Source organism: Abramis brama, assembly GCF_963993115.1.
Source record: "Abramis brama genome assembly, chromosome: 9".
Lineage (NCBI taxonomy): Eukaryota > Metazoa > Chordata > Actinopteri > Cypriniformes > Leuciscidae > Abramis > Abramis brama.
The window spans coordinates 36,002,909-36,019,539 of record NC_139971.1 but is presented as its reverse complement, the minus strand read 5'-3'; the positions used below and the strand labels follow the sequence as shown (position 1 = coordinate 36,019,539).

The following is a 16,631-nucleotide window of genomic DNA, read 5'->3' as shown; positions in this document are numbered from 1 at the left end:
CAGTGTCACCACTTTATATTTGTGTTGGTTCTGCATTTTGGATGATTTTATTTGACAAATTATAGCCTTACAAATGTGTGTGTGCACATTTTCAATGTTTCAGTGTCACCAATTTATGTTTGTGGTGGTACTGCATTTTGGATGATTTTATTTTACAAATGATAAGAGAACAGTTTTTATAGTCTCAAAAATGTATTCCTCTATATGTGTGTGTGTGTGTGTACACGCGTGTTGTGAGCAATATAATTTAGCATTGTGGATGTTTTTTGCATTGGTGGAAGTGTGCCACTTTATTTGTGCCATTTCTGTCGATGTGTTCTGCGTTGTTTCTGATTTTGATGATGAATTTTGTCTATTTTGATTGCGGGGTCTCCAGAGACCCCGAAGACCACGAGTGTCAATTTTTATCACGCTAACATAAAAACAGATATCATTCCAATTTAATTTTTTTTTTGTAGATCTAGAAAGTGTTGAGAGCCGTAGAAAGGTTTCATACCATTTGGACAAAGGGAACATTTTTTTTAATTTGAGCAAAAGTCATTTGGGGTCTGAAAAGACCCCGTAAACCATCAGAGGGTTAAATTGGGTGAAAACAAAGCACTACACAATTCTAAGAATTTCCACTCCATTGCTGAAGCAATATTTACTATATGTAATGTTTCAGCTGCTTGGCAGATTAAAAAATAAAAATAAATAAATAAAAGACAATTTAAACTATTTTAAACCTTCACTGGTGCTTACTGATATCAGTCGAATCATAATTGATGCAAATGCAAGACTCCTTTTGTCCCTGTTGTAACTTGGCACAGAATAAACAGACAAACATTGATAAGGACAATATTTTTTTATTAGCTGTACAGCAATACATTCTCCACATCATCTTACCTTATAGGCCCTCTATATACCCTTGCAACCAAAATAAATGTCTTTATAAGGTTGGTTTTCTGACCATTGTAAAATTCAAATAGTACAGCTAGGTTAAAAAAAAAAAAAAAAGCATTAACCTAGAATTAAGAGCTTAAAAAAAAGCAATTTAAATGCAATTACATGTTGGAGGAAAACTTCATTCTGAATCTGAAAACCAAATGATCAGAAATAAGGACATTGCTCTTTTGAACAAGTGACAACTTTTTACAAATATCCCATCCAAGCTTCCTCTTCTAGAAACAGCTCATATCAAAATAGCTTCCTCGAACACTCGTATTAAACTTCTTAAATTAAATGTGGTCTGAAAAACCTATTGTAAACTTTAAGTCTCCTTCCAGAATCCCATGAAATTAACAACTCGTGTGACAAACAGTTTAATATTAGGGGTGGTTTCGGGAACACGACCACATCAAAACAGATCAAAATGATTGGAGTCATGCACGTTGCTGTACCTGCCCGGTTCTGTCCCTTTTCTTCCTTTTACAAAAGCCAGAACAAAATCCAACAAGGAAGCCTATTCGTCAGGTGGAACAATATTAAAGCCACTCTCTCATAAAAACACTAAGCAACCCCTCCCCATCAAGCGAGTTGAGCAGACTCAAATGCAACGATTCAGGCTACAGAAGGACAGAAAGAAAAGGGGTTATGCAGCCTACATGATTGTTCAGGCTTTATTTTTCTGCCACAAGTCATTTGAAAGCCTTCCGTGGCATGTTTCCAAACAACTACTGTTAAAAGCCATTGCCCTAGCATTCAAGGTCATCAATTCACTAGAAAAAGATTAAAATGTTCATAATAAAACAGAAAATAAAAATTATTTACAAGCAAGACTAGCCAAGATTACCTTTTTTGTACAAATTGATCAACTGCAGGGTTGTTTTTTGTTTTTTTTTAACATATGGATGGATGTCATCGTCCCTGGCATGATAATTAGCCGGCTACATTTCTACGCTCCCTAACATTATCATCTGTGACCAGTGAAAGAGCACATGAGGAACAAACAGCGAATAAAAGTCATCATAAATGTCAAACATTGAGAGGATTTTCTTGGACAGGGGGGGTAAAAACACCCATTTCTACAGCAGTGACAGCGATTCTAGATAGCAAGGCTTGACCAGGCACAAAATTATATAGTTTCTCAATATTGCCATGGTGATGTCAGATTTGAATTGACAAATGAAGACAGAAGGTTAGCTGGGTAAAGAAAAGTCTAGATGCATGTATTATACCACATTATGTCAGAGACATTCCTGCTCTCAAAAATCATCTGGCCTCTCCAAGTACACAGCAAAAATAACTCAGCAGTTGAACTACTGCTGTGATAGAAACAGTAGAAAAGCGCAGCTTTGTGATCGTCATGAGAAGACAAAATGTAAGAACTTTAGGACATTGATAATTTGGAGTTTTATAGGAAAAGGAAGAGGAACAATGGAGTCTTTAAGAAATTTGATGCAGGACATGAGGCCTTAGCGTGGAATTAAAGGAGGTGAGAGGGGGGTATGTGAGCATGTGTGTATATGTATATATATATATATAAAATCAGGGGACACATATGGGGATGTGCATATAAGCAAGCATGTGTGATCAGCCTGTGTGTCCACACGCATCCCCAGATCACCGGTCCATCATGCTAAGGATCATTTCAGGAGTAAGATCACCGTTAGGTGCAGCTTCAGGGACAGCTAGCTGCACTGTTTCTACACCAGCCTCGACTGCCTCCACTTCCTCCACCACTGGCTGGGCAGCTACAGCCGCATCAGAGCCCTCAGGCTCCTTCTTCACAATGATGTTCTCAATGGCCCCTGTGCTTTCATCCTCCACCTGGATAATGGCAGCAGCTGCTAGGAGAAGCAGAGATGGTCATTTAGTTTAACCCTGCTAAAAGATTTTGAATGGTTTGTCTTCATACACAGACGCACACACAGTACCTGTGGTAGTTTTGGCGACAGACTTTGTAGGAGAGGCCTTGGGTGCATTCTTGGGGGGTCTGCCCCGTTTCCTCTTAACGGGAGGTTCAGCTGGTGCAGGGATGGGAACGCTGGGTGGAGCCTGTTCCACATCCATCTGTTCATCATCCAGAAGATCATCCTCTTCCTCTTCATCAATGTCATCAAGGTCAGGTTCTCCATGCTCATCTGAGATATTCAGGCGACAGTTAAAGCTTTCATAAAACCATTAAGAGCAATGATTTACACTTAGCACATAATCATACACATTTCATTCTAATAATCCACGTGTTAAAACCGGTTTAGATAACCTAGTTATCTTAATAGTTCTTAATCAAGTATTTCTTCAGCTTCTAAAGTCACACCAGCATAGTAGCAGAAATAGAGTCAAGCTACTCACCGCTATCATCATCGTCATCATCCTTTCTAGAGCGCATCTTCCTCTTTCGGCCACCACGAGCCCTTTTGGGTGGAGTTCCGTTCTCTCCATCAGCAGAATCCACACCAGTGCAGTTCTCTGCATGTCTGGCCATGGTATTCTGTTAAAAGTGTTTAAAAAAAATGTTAAACACCGATTACTGCATCCAATGGCACCATAAAATTAATCTGACCTCTTTGAAATATACCATACCCTGCGAGTGAAGGTCTTGCCGCACTTGGTGCAAACAAAGGATGTGGGTACAAAGTTAGGATCATGGTAGCGCCGAAAGTGCATATCCAGGAGCTGTTTCTGTCTGAAAGTCTTCTCACATTGGCTGCAGGCGTATGGTTTCTCCCCAGTATGGGTGCGCTTGTGCATTACCATGTGACGCTCCTGTTAGGAAGGAGAAGAGTAAATTAAATAAATCAGATTTTCACACATGCTTATGCTGAACAATTAAAACCATTTCATAAGCTGTCTGACCTGACGGCAAGCATAGTCACACTGGTCACACTTGAAGCGTTTCTCATTTTTGTGGGACTTCTGATGCTGGATGAGAGCATAGCGCTCATGGAACACCGCATCACAGTAACGACACTTTCTGCCCTGCTCAATGTAGGAATGCTGCTTACGGAGGTGCACACCTGCAATGGGCACAAATGAAACATTTTAACTTTAATACACCACAAGTGTGTTCCAAGCTGTCATTGCCATTAAAAAGCCCACTATAATTAGCCATTAAAACTACAAAATTAAAAATTTAATTTTACCGAGATCACTCTTGCGAGCAATAACTGTGTCACAGTGGGGGCAGTGAAATTTTGCCACATTTTCTGTGTGCTTCTGCAGAATGTGCATCTTCATGGTACCACTCTGGGTAAAACGTGCATGACAGATATAACACTCATAGGGCTTCTCTCCTGTAGGACAGAAAAAAATTAGATTTTTTTTAAGCAACAAGTCAATACGATTTAGATAACAGACTAAAAAAAAGATTGCCCGCATTAATTAAAGAGAAATGGTATATGCTGCTGACCTGAGTGCGTCCTCATATGTCTCTTCAGCTTATAGGTATCTCTGCTGGCATAGCTGCACAGACTGCACTGGAACGGACGTTCTCCAGTGTGGGAGCGAATGTGCCGCTTCAGCTTGCTAACCTGAAATGTGTCAAATCTCAGTTAAATTCAGGCACAAAAGAGGGAATCAAAACGGGCATGCATTTTTCCATAAAATCTAATTGCGATGCTATAAGACCAACCTCTACACTAGCATAGTCACACATGGAGCACTTGAATGGTTTCTCATGAGTGTGCTTGTAGCGTCTGTGTCGCACCAGTTCTCCACTGGTGACGAAGGCCATGTCACAGTCAGTGCACTTATGTGGTCTGGTGCCTGTCAGAAAGAATAAAAGGTTGGTTCAATTTCTAATTCACACTAGACAGCCTATAATTTCCTTCCACTAATGGATTGAAAGGAGATCATGAACCTGTGTGGGTGTTGAGATGGTTCCTCAGCAGTGTCACAGTCCTGAAGGCTCGTCCACAAAGATGGCACTTGTGAGGCCTCTCATCCGTGTGGCTCTTCATGTGGCGATCCAGATTGGAACGGCGCGGGCAGGTGTAACTGCACAGCTCACACTGGAATGTCTTCTTAACACCTGTACGCAGTGGAGATAATGCAGTGATTTAGTAGACCTGGCACAGATCTAACATTGAGATTATATTTTAATATTATGCAAGACCCTGTTCATTTTGTATGCATCACACATTCTCACCTTTCTTCTTGATTTTGGTTGGTTTAGGTGGTTTCATATTACCCACAACTTTCTCAGCATTGACTTCAGAAAGCAGTCCCTCCTGCTGCTCCTCCTCAAAATCATACACAGACACGTCCATGTCTTTATCACCCTCCGTGTTGTAGCGCAGCTTGCTTTTCTTAGTCTTCTTAGCCTTTTTAACAGGGGGTGTGTAATCTGGATCTTTGGACCACGTGGGGTCTTCATTTTGGGCTTCAGCCATCTCCTCCTCCTCCTGCTGTGGAGGCTGATCCTCTTGGGCCTGGAGCTCGTCTTGCTCCACAGTTTCCACTTCTCCATTTGCACCCACCTTGACCACCTGTAAGAGAAGATATAACATTTAAATTCACCAGATAGTCAGAGCCCATTGCATTTAAAACTGTAGTCTGTTCAAAGCAGAAATTATGGCCAACCTGGAAGCCCTCAGGCAATGGCAGGGTGTGACAGATGACTGGCTCCCCATCTTTAGGCATGGCAGTGGCATCAACCAGTGTCCCTTGCAGCTCTTCCACAGTGGCAGCAGTGACGGGGACAGCAGAAACAGGCACCTGTACTAGCTGCAGCTCTCCCAAGCCCAACTGCTGCTCCTCCATGTTCACCACCTGCAGGGTGATGATCTGAGTGTCATCGACAGTTGTGACTGTGGCTTCATGGGCAGCACCAGCCACACCAACAGGTGCTCCGACAGCAGCCTCCATGACTTCGGTCTTCATCTGGAGTAGGGCAGGGTCCAGGGAGTCCATCACCATCATCTCCACACTGCTGTTGACATTAACTACACTCTCGACCAACTGCTGCTGGGCCTCCACCACAGGCTGTCCTTCAATCTGGACTTGCTCTAACCCAGCAGCCTGCAACAATTCAGCTCCAACTTCCTCATCTTCTCGCCGCCTTTGGTATGTCTTACATTCCTTGGCCTTGAAAGCATCCCCTGCATCTTCCACCACCGCCTCAGTCGGTCCCCCTTCCATGGGTAATACCTATTGCAATTAAAAGCGAAAAAGTTAGAACGTAACACTAGATGTAAGACGCTAAAGTTTTCCTACCTGACTGCAATCTGTAGTGTTTACTTACATACACACACTGAGACAGGCTGCTATCAACCTTGCAAAAGGTGAACAAAAGGGTTGAGTTGGCACTTCCATAGGTATCCATGACTTTGGTGTTTGTATAGAGTACTGTGAGTTTACCTGCATCAAAAATGAATACTTCATCTCTCTACCTCCTGCCTCCACCACTTTCTGCCTCCGATGAATGTGCTACCTGCCTCAACTCTGCTTCTTACTAACGTTACCTAGCTCAACCTGTTGGGATGCAAACAAATCAATCCATCAATGTGCAAAACAAAACATACTTTTCAGTTTACTCTTGAACACACCCCTCTTTGGGGTTAATTAATATACCTATTCATATTGTAATGTGTGTGTGTATGTATGCGTATATATATATATATATATATATATATATATATATATATATACACACACATACACACACTCTTATTGATATACATGCATGTATGTATGTATACACACACACACATATATAAAGTTTGTTTTCCTAACACATTAACACGTATACATAACCTCGGAAAACTTGCAACTTGAACGTGAGTTTTATCAAACCAAAACCAAGTCTTGCACTCTTGATTCGAAGCCAGAAAGCATCATCTTAACCGATTCTCGCTTCTACTTCCTTATGTTCGCGCGCATTCGGCCACCAACCCATTAAACCGACAAAATGTGTCTCACTATCCTTACCTTCACACGTTTTAAAACACCCTTATGATTTTCCACAGCAAGAGGGCATTCTGCGATGGTTAATCGTGTTTTTGTACCACTACCAGTCGGGTTGTAGAGGGAGCTCTCTACAGTTTTTATCCCTTCAGTCGTTTGTTGCTTGAGGTTAGTCTTTCAAGAGTGAGCGGTCGCACCGAGACCAACGACTGCGGCGATCCGGCTGTTTTCAGGCGATAAACGCTAGGATTCGGGGAGTGTAAGGCGAGGCTCGGTCTTGCTTATCGAAAATGGCTATCCTTATAGTTTGGCAACGGCATCTTCCTCGTTTGATTTTAACCTGCGCAACACGCTAGCATCGGCGACAGGACATATGCTAAGTCAAAGACGCAGTTATTTTTTTATTCAACGTAGACTTAAACGTGTCATTTTGGATCTCAGGAGTGATAAGGACCAAAGAGCGAACAGAGGCCATCGTAATGGGACTTTATTATCGCCGAACCGGGTCAATGTTTCATCGTCTCGGGTTTGAATTTAACTGCTCGAGGAGGGGCGCGAACAGGGCGATAGGCGCGAGCTAAAATATGTTTTACGGCTTAAAATAGTACACATTACGAGTAAAACTTCGCGGATTTGACGTTTGTGTATTTAGGTGCTTGTTCTAAACTGATTGGCCAATGTATGGTTGGAAATTGGTTAACTTTAAGAGGCATATTAGCTGGTTGGCTAAGTGCGCGTGCAGAAACGGCGGGTTTCTAAAGACAGGAAACAAAGAGAAGAAACAGAAAATGGACGCCTGGCCTAAAGATTGAAGCAAACATCCTGGCGTTAAATAATGGCATCGTGGTGAAATGCCGTCTGATATAGTATTAATAGTGCTTAATAATCAGGCTGAAGCCCGAACTTCTGGGTTATAAATGTTTTTTGCTAAATTTTCGATAACGATAGAGGGAGACAAACACCCCCCGCCAGCCGCCTGCACTGGGAGCCCCATCGTGACACCTAGAGGCCGATTAAAGCTCCTGCAAAACTCCCCCCTTTCGGAAAAGTAGCGCTGTTTTACCTGCGTTTGGTGATTTGCTCTCGCGTTGAATTCGACAGAAAGCCCAGGGTTTGTTCTTCCTTTAGGACGAGACGGAGTAATACTGCGTCCTTCACCTCCGGCGGTTTTAATCCTCTCCCGCTTTTGCAGAGTAGGCTCCGCACAAAATGGCGGCCCTTAGCGGCTGTTGCGCACGCGCGTCACGCAGGGGGGCGGTGGCGAGGGGGAGGGCTGTAAACAAAAGCAGTGTGCGGATTGGCCGTGTGGGGCGCTACTTTTGAATTACGGGATGTGGGCTTTTTTTAGACGTTAAGTCAAAATTGTATCAAAGTATGTTTAACGTTGCAGTATCAGATCCTCTTATTACAATATAAGAAGGTATTAGAAGAGAATAGAATAGCTTAACTGTGTTCCCACACTCCCAAATTGGAAATATCAGTGTGAAAGCCTATACAATTTTAATGAAATCTGTAGCTTAATCTTAAAAGATAGTGTTTTTATAGTATAAAGTACATATAAAACAGATACACACACACACACTTTTATATATATATATATATATATATATATATATGTGTGTAATGTAAGTGTGATGCATATAGATATACATCACCAAGTGTGGGAACCCTGGTTTAATCAATACACTATTGATATTTGACTCCTCTGTAATGTAATACTGTTTTGATTGATGTTGATTCCTTTATTATTGAATTAGTCTATTTGCATGTGCGCATACATGTAGAAATGCTCAAAATATGTAATCCCTTTATTTTCACATTTTCTTTGTGACAAATAACAAATTTGTCAATAAAGGCAAATCAGGCAAGTTTTAGTGTTCATAATTTTAATAGTTTCCTTTACCGTTGATGTCAACAATATCCTTGTCAGACAATATACATATTTAGAGTAAATAAAAAAATCAAAAGTAAATCAGTTATTTAATGCTGCACAATCTGTAGATAATAATGAAAAATATATTTAAATCTGTTCTGCAGTTTGCAATCCTAAACCGCAGTCTTGAGTTTTAAATAAAGTCTATCTATCTCATTCTCTTGCTCCCCATACTAATTTGAGGCACTTATACACTGAAGAGGCGTTCTTTGTCATATTAAAGCCTGAAACAGATTGAACTAGAAAATAATGTTATTTAAAAACAAATGAACCGTCCCTGGTTTCAACTCAGAACCTTTCAGTCTAGCAGCACTGGAGAAATGCTCTGAGTCAAACATGATCTACGGCCACTCTGAAGATCACAAGCACAGAGAGGTTGTCGGAACCTATTTCAAAAAGGCAATATTCACCACTGTTTACAGCTTTCACTCCATAATAATGATGACATCTTTAAGAATGAATAAAAAAAATGAACAGCTTCACCACTTTTACAGCAGATATTACATTGCCAGTGGCTTAAATGTGAAGTGCATGGTGAATCAAATCAGATCTGCATTTGCTATTGAGCATTTAAACATTTAAACTAAATTACAACACAAAACATTTACACTTCCAATGGGATATATATATATATTCTGTATCAGTAAAGAATATGACAGTATGGAATGGCACTGTTACACTTTTATGGCAACAAAATCCCTATGAAAGTTTGGAATTAATAAGGACATATTTTCCAAGATCCCCATCCTACTTTCTGAGGTGTGACCTCAGCTATCAACATACATTCTCCAATCAATATGTACACGCACATAAGCACTCTTCACAAAGTGGTCAATCATATTCTCCATGTACTCTGCAGCTAGTCACTGCCTTCTTGCATCAATAAAGTGAAAATATCACTTTATCTCTTATCACTATCAGTCATCACTTGTATTGCTGACTAGGGTCCAGCTTCATTCCATGAATCACGAAGGCAACACCATTGGGCCGAAACTTAAGGCAGCAAAACATTGTTTATAAACCCACACCCACCTATGTATCTTACCTCATCACTTTACAGTAGTTCATCTTAGGCCATGTCCAAAATATGAATAACATACAGACCGACATACAAGTCCTCCTGTCTAATGATTGTAAAACATTCGTCCATGTCTTTGAGGACAATGCTGACACGCTATCTGTAAGAGTGTGATCGCACTGATTTGTGTCATTTAAAACTGTTTGATAGTAGTGTGCATTTAATAGTTTGTAATTGGCATGATCGTGACAGTGAGGATACTGAGATGCAAGTACATTGTTTTCAACAAGTATCGGCCAGTTGATTGTGTTAGAAAGCCGTACTGGCCATACTGCCGGGTGCAAAAAGGCGGGACATTCCATCTTGTGAGGACTCAAGGTGTCGATGGGCCATCTTCCCCTCCTCACCTGCAATTAAATGAAATGGAAATAAGATACATTGTCCTCCTCTTGAAAATGACAATACCTTTTGACTACATTTTTTTGTTATTTAATCGGAAAATCATGATCACAAATTATGTTCATAAATTGTTCACAAATTATGTTGCAAAATGTATGAGAATGTATTTTTCTGGACCTGGAATGAAATTCTGATCTTTCCAGTTTTTCCATGGCTCCACTTTTGGAACACATTATTTCACATTCGCAGCAGATCCATGCTTTCAGTTTAATTACTGATCTTTCCTTTACCAGTCCATTTTTGGTTGTTTAGTTCATTCACTGCTTACCTAGCACAAGCAGAGCTTGTTTGGCAGCATCCCTCACATCCTCTTTATCTGTCCGGCACAGATACACCAGCTGCTCAATGCTCTCTTTGGCCTGTGATGCACAAACACAGACAGACACTTTACTTAAAGTCCTCCACCAACACTGAGGTGTGATGCTGCATACAATCTGATTCCCACTCAAATCATTACAGCGCATCTAACCACCAGGTTCTTGAAGTTATGCAAGCATATATATAAACAGAGTAGGAAAAAAGTAAATGTTGATTGAGTGGCACTGAGTTATTGAGGAGAGAGGTTTAGCCGTGCATGAACTGACCTTCAGACATGCGAGTGCTTTACATCCACACACTCGCGTCTCAACGCCTTCATCCTCCAGCAACTCTAGACAGCTCACCAGCGCCTGAGACAGAACAATAATGAGAGACACTGAGAGGATTCAATCTAAATTTAATTTAATTTAATGGTGATGATTAGGGGTGCACAAATATTAACATTCTGGCCAATACCAAAGCCCATTATTGTTTTCATGTTATAGGGGATAACTGATAAATGGTCAGTATTAAAATGACATATTATACTGTTTTGCCTAAAACATTAAATAATACAATAAAAAAATATAACACTAAAAACTAAAATCTATCATTTTAAATGCTACTAGTGAATTTAGGCATCACAACATTATGTACAATGCAGTACAATATGAAAAATGCATATTCTTTCTGAAATTCTCTAAAGATTACATTTAACAGTGCAAAATTATTAGTGTTTTTTAAGATTAACTTTAAGTGAGCATTAGACAATGTTATTTTAGTATCACTGATGTACTACTATAGTGTTTTTTACTTTTATGTTTCCTGTTTTCATTTTAATCTGAGTTAAAGTTTTAGTAATTTTGTTTGTTGTTTATGTAGTTTTAGTTATTTTAGTACTACACAAAAGTGAGAAAAATTGCCTTTGGAACTAGCTGAAATAAAATTGTATTTATTATTATTTATTTAATTATTATAATATTTTAGTAATTAAAAAATATATATATATGGTTTTAGTTTTAGTTAATGATAATAACCATGGCATTAGATGACAGAAAAGGTCATCTAAATTTAAAAATAGGGGAAATTTAGCATTCAGCATGGAAAAGTTGAGACATTTTTCTCATGATCTTAAAAACCATGTGATCACATAGCTTATACTTAAACTCGTGATATTGCTTTTGTAGAAAATTATTTTGTTTTCAATTTGAGCCTATGCTTTATTATTAAGTTTAAAAAAAAGTAAATAGTTATTATATCATTATAAACAAGTGGAACATGGATAAATAACCATGGATGTGCAAGCTCCTGAAGTTCATTTGACCTGCAAATCTGTTGAAATATTCACCTCCAAAAGCACAAACAGAGAGTTTTTGCAGGAGGATGGTTAAGCGCACTTCTTACCCTCTCCCTGTGGCGGGTTTGTTCCGCTAGACTCCGCAGCAGAGAACTGGCAGCACTGCACACTTTCCCCCTCGGGTCCCTCAGCAGCAGACTGACTGCCCGCAAGCCCTCCCTCTTCAGACTACACTCTGGAGGCTTCTTCAAAGATTTTACCAGAACATCTTGATCTCCAGACTGCAGGCATTGAACTAGCCACACTGCAGGAGGAGAACGAAAGAGAGACATGGATGAAACAGATACACTGCAGAGAAAACATGAGGCGGGGGAGGAGTGGAAAGATGCACAGAGAAACCACAACGACAGAGAGGATGAATGGGGGTGTTGGGAGTGGTTGATACCACTCCAGAAGCTTTGCAGATCACTCTTGCTAATGAATGTTATAGTCCATTAACACTTAAGGGCGTTCACAATTCACAACAATCTGCAGCAACATACAGCAGCGACAAAAACATTGCTCATTTTCAATGAAAGATCTCAATTTGTAATAAACTTTCAGTGTTAATTGGATTTTGCATTCAATCCCATTTCTGATCATGTTTTCTCTCTCTAGCATCCAGCACTCACTTAAGTCTTGTTACACACAGTTATTTTAATGCTGGAGGTCCCAAATGGCTGTACTGTTGGTCAAATAAGGTGTTTTTGCTGCTGAATGCCGTAACATCATTGGTGAGCTGTAAACTAGTTTTTTAAAAACTACCCCATGGCTTCAGTTTAGTCCCAGACTAAAATGCATGTTTGAGCTGTTTTAACTAAAAGCAACTTGCACTGACATATCTTAAAATGTCAGCCATTGTTTTGGCTCAAGATGCACACCAGTAAAGTTTTTTTCTAAGGCACATTTATTAAAGCTACTTAAATTTCCTTATTGAACTAAAGGCCTAATCCTGGCTTACTATAAGCCCTCTCTGTGAAACCAGGCCCAAGTAAAATAAGATGTAATTCTATTTTGAAAACAAATCCGTTTTGCCATTAAAAATATATAATCTGGAGGGGAAATAGTTTGCATATTGTTTATGATTTTTTTCTTACCCATTTGGCAAATAGTGTTCTGTTTTTAAAGGACCATCTTTAAAATATATTGTTAGATTTATGCTTAATAATAAAACTGTACATGCCATTAAAAAATAAATCTCGATTTACTCTGTTTAAAATAAAATGGGGTTGGTAAGCTTTTTTATGTTTTTGAGTCTTATATGCTCACCAAGGCTGCATTTATTTGATCAAAAATACAGTAAAAACAGTAATATTGTGATATACTATTACAAATGTTTCTATTTTAATGTGACTCTATTATGCTTCATGCAGTGTGTAATATAGCTGTTTGTGAATGTAAGTCTGCAAAGTTTTAAAGTTCAAAGCGCACGAAAAATAAAGTTATTCAGACCAATCAGAGCAGAGTAGGGGTTTAGAGAAACTGAATCTTCGAACAAACCGTTTTCAGACTCTTTGAGAAAGTATTTTAAGAGAAAATTAAAGTGTTTTTTGACCTCCAAAACAAAATACAGTAAAAACAGTAAAGTTGTGAAATATCATTACTATTTAAAATAGCTGTTTTCTGTTTTAATATATTTTAAAATGTAAGTGATGTAATTTTCAGCATCATTACTCCAGTCTTCACTGTCACATGATCATTCAGAAATCATTCTAATATGATGATTTGGAGCTGATATGCTGATTATTACCAATGTTAAAACAAGTTGTAAGCAGCACTGTATTTTTGTGGAATTTTTATTTCAAGATTATTTGATGAATAGAAAGTTCAAAAGAGCAGCATTTATTTACTCATACTTTTGATCAATTTAATGTGTCCTTGCTGAATAAAAGTATAATAAAAATTAAATTATATGTATTAAGTCAAATTATTTAAAATTATATATAATAAAAGTAAATTTACTTTAGAAAAATCATACTGACTGTAGCACAAGATTCTCTGAAATCTTACATTTATTTGAGAAGCAAAATTGTGTATTTTTTTTTACAGGATGTTTACATTTTTTACTGGTCGATTTGTCGCTGCTAATTACTGTCCATGTACACAGGCCTTCATCTGGCCCTCAAATGTACCTTCTTCAGCCAGCTCAGGAATGTGTGTGTCCAAGTCATTCACCCCCTCTGCTTCCAGGTAGCTCCAAAACTGGAAGAGGGTGAGAGTCTCTTTGGATGCACCTCCTGCACGCCTGGGCAGCTTCCTCTCCAAGATCCGCTCCAGCAGGCGAAGAAACACTAACACACACACATAAGTTCAGTGTAACAGAGCGTCAAAAGACAATCTGATTAGGCCAACTGAAATTTAGGCTACGGTCTCATCAGAAACAATGATCAGCAGGAGATTAAATACTTCCAGTAGATGCAATACAGGAAGTTATAGTTAAGGTTGTAATTTATGTTGATTAATGGATTGAACAGCTATTTCAATTTAAAAACCAATCAGCCAATTACTCATTTCCAGTGCTTGTTCATGCATTAATACACTACAGCCACACACATACCTGTGTCTGTGAAGCCGACTCCTCTCTCTGGGAGTCTGCTGGCGTAAGCATCGCTGAGCGCCTGTAAGAAGGCCTCTGTGGAGGTGCTGTACACACTGCAGCCATCCGTGCACTGCCGCCATAGCAACACAGCCCCTTGGCACTGATCTAACTGAGGAACAACTGCTCCGACAAACAAAGAGAATATCAGAAAAAGAGGTGGTTGTGAGGAAAAAATACTGACAAATACGTGAAATAACATTCTGTTGTATAATGTAAGATCTGTGACACATGACAAACAATGTATGAACATTTGCACAGAAATAAGAGTACATAGTTGAGATGCAAAGGAAGCACCACAGAGAGAAAACTGAGGTAAAGTAGTAATGTAACGGTTTAATTTAAAAACCTGCGAGACTCACCCTCCTCTGGTTGGATGACTCCACCCCTTGAGTCTTTCACAACCCATCGTATGAGCTCGAGGACTCTCGCCTCCCTGAGAAGTCGGTCCAGAGCGTACATCTCCCCACAACGCAGAGGCCCGAATGTGCCTAACCTCTGTTTTACAAAAACAAAACACAGAGTATGAATACAGGCGCTCAGACACAGTGAAAACACTTCAAACATAAAAATTCCCAGTGTTAACAGTAGTAATTATATATATAATACTAAGAACCGTCTTCTATTTTAATATATGTGCTAATTAATCTATTTAATCCCAATTAATCACACACACACCTACACATTCAGACAAACACTCAAAATGTTAATTTAAGACTTTTTTTACTTTAGACATCCTTTTATAATTTTAGAAATTATTATTATTGTTATTATTATTGAAGATTATTTATTCAAGAAGTGAATTCAAGAAGAACATTAATACTTACGTGGGTTATAACATATTTATACTTATGCTTAACACAACAGAAACAAAACAGAATTCTGCACACATTCCGATTATTCTCATATATGTGTAACCAAATGTCCATATGAAGTACAGTAACTGACCAGCAGCTGTGAGCTGCAGTTCTTCAGATGAACCAGCAGGGTGTGATCTAGAGCCGGGCAGCCCGTGCTGAGAGGACCGGAGGGAGTGTCCCAACATCGCGCCTCACAGCCCTCATCCTCTCCTGCGCTCTCCACAGCCGCTGGGCGCTCCTCTGCGCTGTATCAGTCAAAACATACACAGGAACAAACACACGTCAAACAAGAGAAGAAAAATGGCAAAAACATTTTCAGAAAAAGGGTAAAGAGACTGCACTGAATATAGATAAAGTTGTGAAGTCATTCGCTCAAACTAACGGTTGTCTTTCAAGGCACTGGGTGGCAGTAGTGTCATGTAACATTATACAAGCAATGTATTTTGATGAAAAGCCTTGGTTGAACTTGGTTTCTTTCTCTCTTTTTTACTTTAAAATACCTCTTGACAGCAGAAAGGTGAGACATTTCTTAAGTTCTAACCTGTCTGTCACACTCTGCTTCTCGCCATCCTCCTCCTCCTCTTCTTCTAAGTCTGATGTATTGAGGAAGTCGAAGCTTCCAAGAGCTGTCTCAACCGTCAAACTGACACTGGATGAGCGACTGCGACTTCGTACCTGCAGATACACACATTAGCAAACTATAAATCTTGTTAGTTTTATAAATAATTAAAAATGAAAAACTCTTAAAGTTTAAAATGTTTCAAAAGATCATTTAAACTACAATCAAATTATTATTATTAGTTAAAAGAAGCCCCAGATTTTAAAGGGGTAGTTCACCCAAAAATACATTTTACTCAGTTGATGGCAGACATTGACTTCCATAGTATATTTTCCTACAATGGAAGTCAATGGGCCAACATTCTTTAAAATATATTTTTTGTGTTCAACAGAAGAAGGAAACTCAAACAGGTTTGTTACAACTTGAGGGCGAGTAAGTAATAACAACATTTTTGGGTGAACTATCCTTTTAAGGCCTAAAGTCCTAGGCTGAATTGTTGATTACATGATATTATTGTCAATTACCACAGTGAACATTCAAGCAAAAATCATGTTTACAGCAATGCATTTGCAATTGAAGTCTATTGGGGCAAGGCACTGCACAGGGTTATGTTAAATACACACTGTTTCTAAAATATTGCCAGATATTGTCAACATGAGTAACTTTGTCTGTGCAAGTTACCAGTACATCCAATCTGCACATTTTTAATGTAAAAACTCTTCCAAATACCTTGAGCAATATACTTCTA

The 16,631-nt window shown here is 39.1% G+C and overlaps 2 protein-coding genes across 14 annotated transcripts in view; both read right to left on the bottom strand.

The window, feature by feature from the left end:
- Positions 1 to 829: 829 nt before the first annotated feature.
- On the bottom strand, positions 830 to 8,073 carry ctcf (CCCTC-binding factor (zinc finger protein)). 8 transcript variants are annotated; one of them, XM_084123956.1, is made up of 13 exons: positions 6,280 to 6,392; positions 6,164 to 6,193; positions 5,503 to 6,069; positions 5,069 to 5,408; positions 4,781 to 4,951; positions 4,553 to 4,686; positions 4,331 to 4,451; positions 4,065 to 4,214; positions 3,778 to 3,938; positions 3,505 to 3,687; positions 3,274 to 3,412; positions 2,856 to 3,062; positions 830 to 2,768 (listed from the first exon to the last, which is right to left on the bottom strand). In XM_084123956.1, the coding sequence occupies exons 1-13, from the start codon at positions 6,301 to 6,303 to the stop codon at positions 2,542 to 2,544; spliced, it is 2,454 nt and encodes an 817-aa protein (XP_083980082.1). In that variant the 5' UTR covers positions 6,304 to 6,392; the 3' UTR covers positions 830 to 2,541. The 8 variants fall into 8 exon arrangements, with proteins under 8 accessions (XP_083980082.1, XP_083980083.1, XP_083980084.1 ...); XM_084123957.1 differs by having other exon boundaries at positions 830 to 2,765; positions 6,280 to 6,388; XM_084123958.1 differs by lacking the exons at positions 6,164 to 6,193; positions 6,280 to 6,392 and adding an exon at positions 7,889 to 8,073.
- A 621-nt stretch (positions 8,074 to 8,694) lies between these two features.
- Positions 8,695 to 16,631, bottom strand: part of ripor1 (RHO family interacting cell polarization regulator 1) — a 68,224-nt gene continuing 60,287 nt past the window's right edge. For all 6 annotated transcript variants that reach the window (XM_084123848.1, XM_084123851.1, XM_084123850.1 and 3 more), the window contains 9 exons: positions 15,866 to 15,999; positions 15,413 to 15,569; positions 14,827 to 14,962; positions 14,426 to 14,587; positions 14,001 to 14,159; positions 11,937 to 12,133; positions 10,820 to 10,903; positions 10,504 to 10,594; positions 8,695 to 10,183 (listed from right to left, as the gene is read on the bottom strand). In XM_084123848.1, coding sequence (XP_083979974.1) covers positions 10,086 to 10,183; positions 10,504 to 10,594; positions 10,820 to 10,903; positions 11,937 to 12,133; positions 14,001 to 14,159; positions 14,426 to 14,587; positions 14,827 to 14,962; positions 15,413 to 15,569; positions 15,866 to 15,999 — 1,218 coding nt within the window. In that variant the 3' untranslated portion in view covers positions 8,695 to 10,085. The remainder of the gene's footprint in view (positions 10,184 to 10,503; positions 10,595 to 10,819; positions 10,904 to 11,936; positions 12,134 to 14,000; positions 14,160 to 14,425; positions 14,588 to 14,826; positions 14,963 to 15,412; positions 15,570 to 15,865; positions 16,000 to 16,631) is intronic.

Excerpts from the sequence above, each read along its gene's own strand:
- ctcf (XM_084123954.1), bottom strand. The coding sequence starts at position 6,244 with ATGGATACCTATGGAAGTGCCAACTCAACCCTTTTGTTCACCTTTTGC. Across the intron at positions 6,070-6,163 it reads GCCTGTCTCAGTGTGTGTAT|GTATTACCCATGGAAGGGGG; the intron begins GTAAGTAAACAC and ends TAATTGCAATAG. Across the intron at positions 4,687-4,780 it reads CCATCTCAACACCCACACAG|GCACCAGACCACATAAGTGC; the intron begins GTTCATGATCTC and ends TCTTTCTGACAG.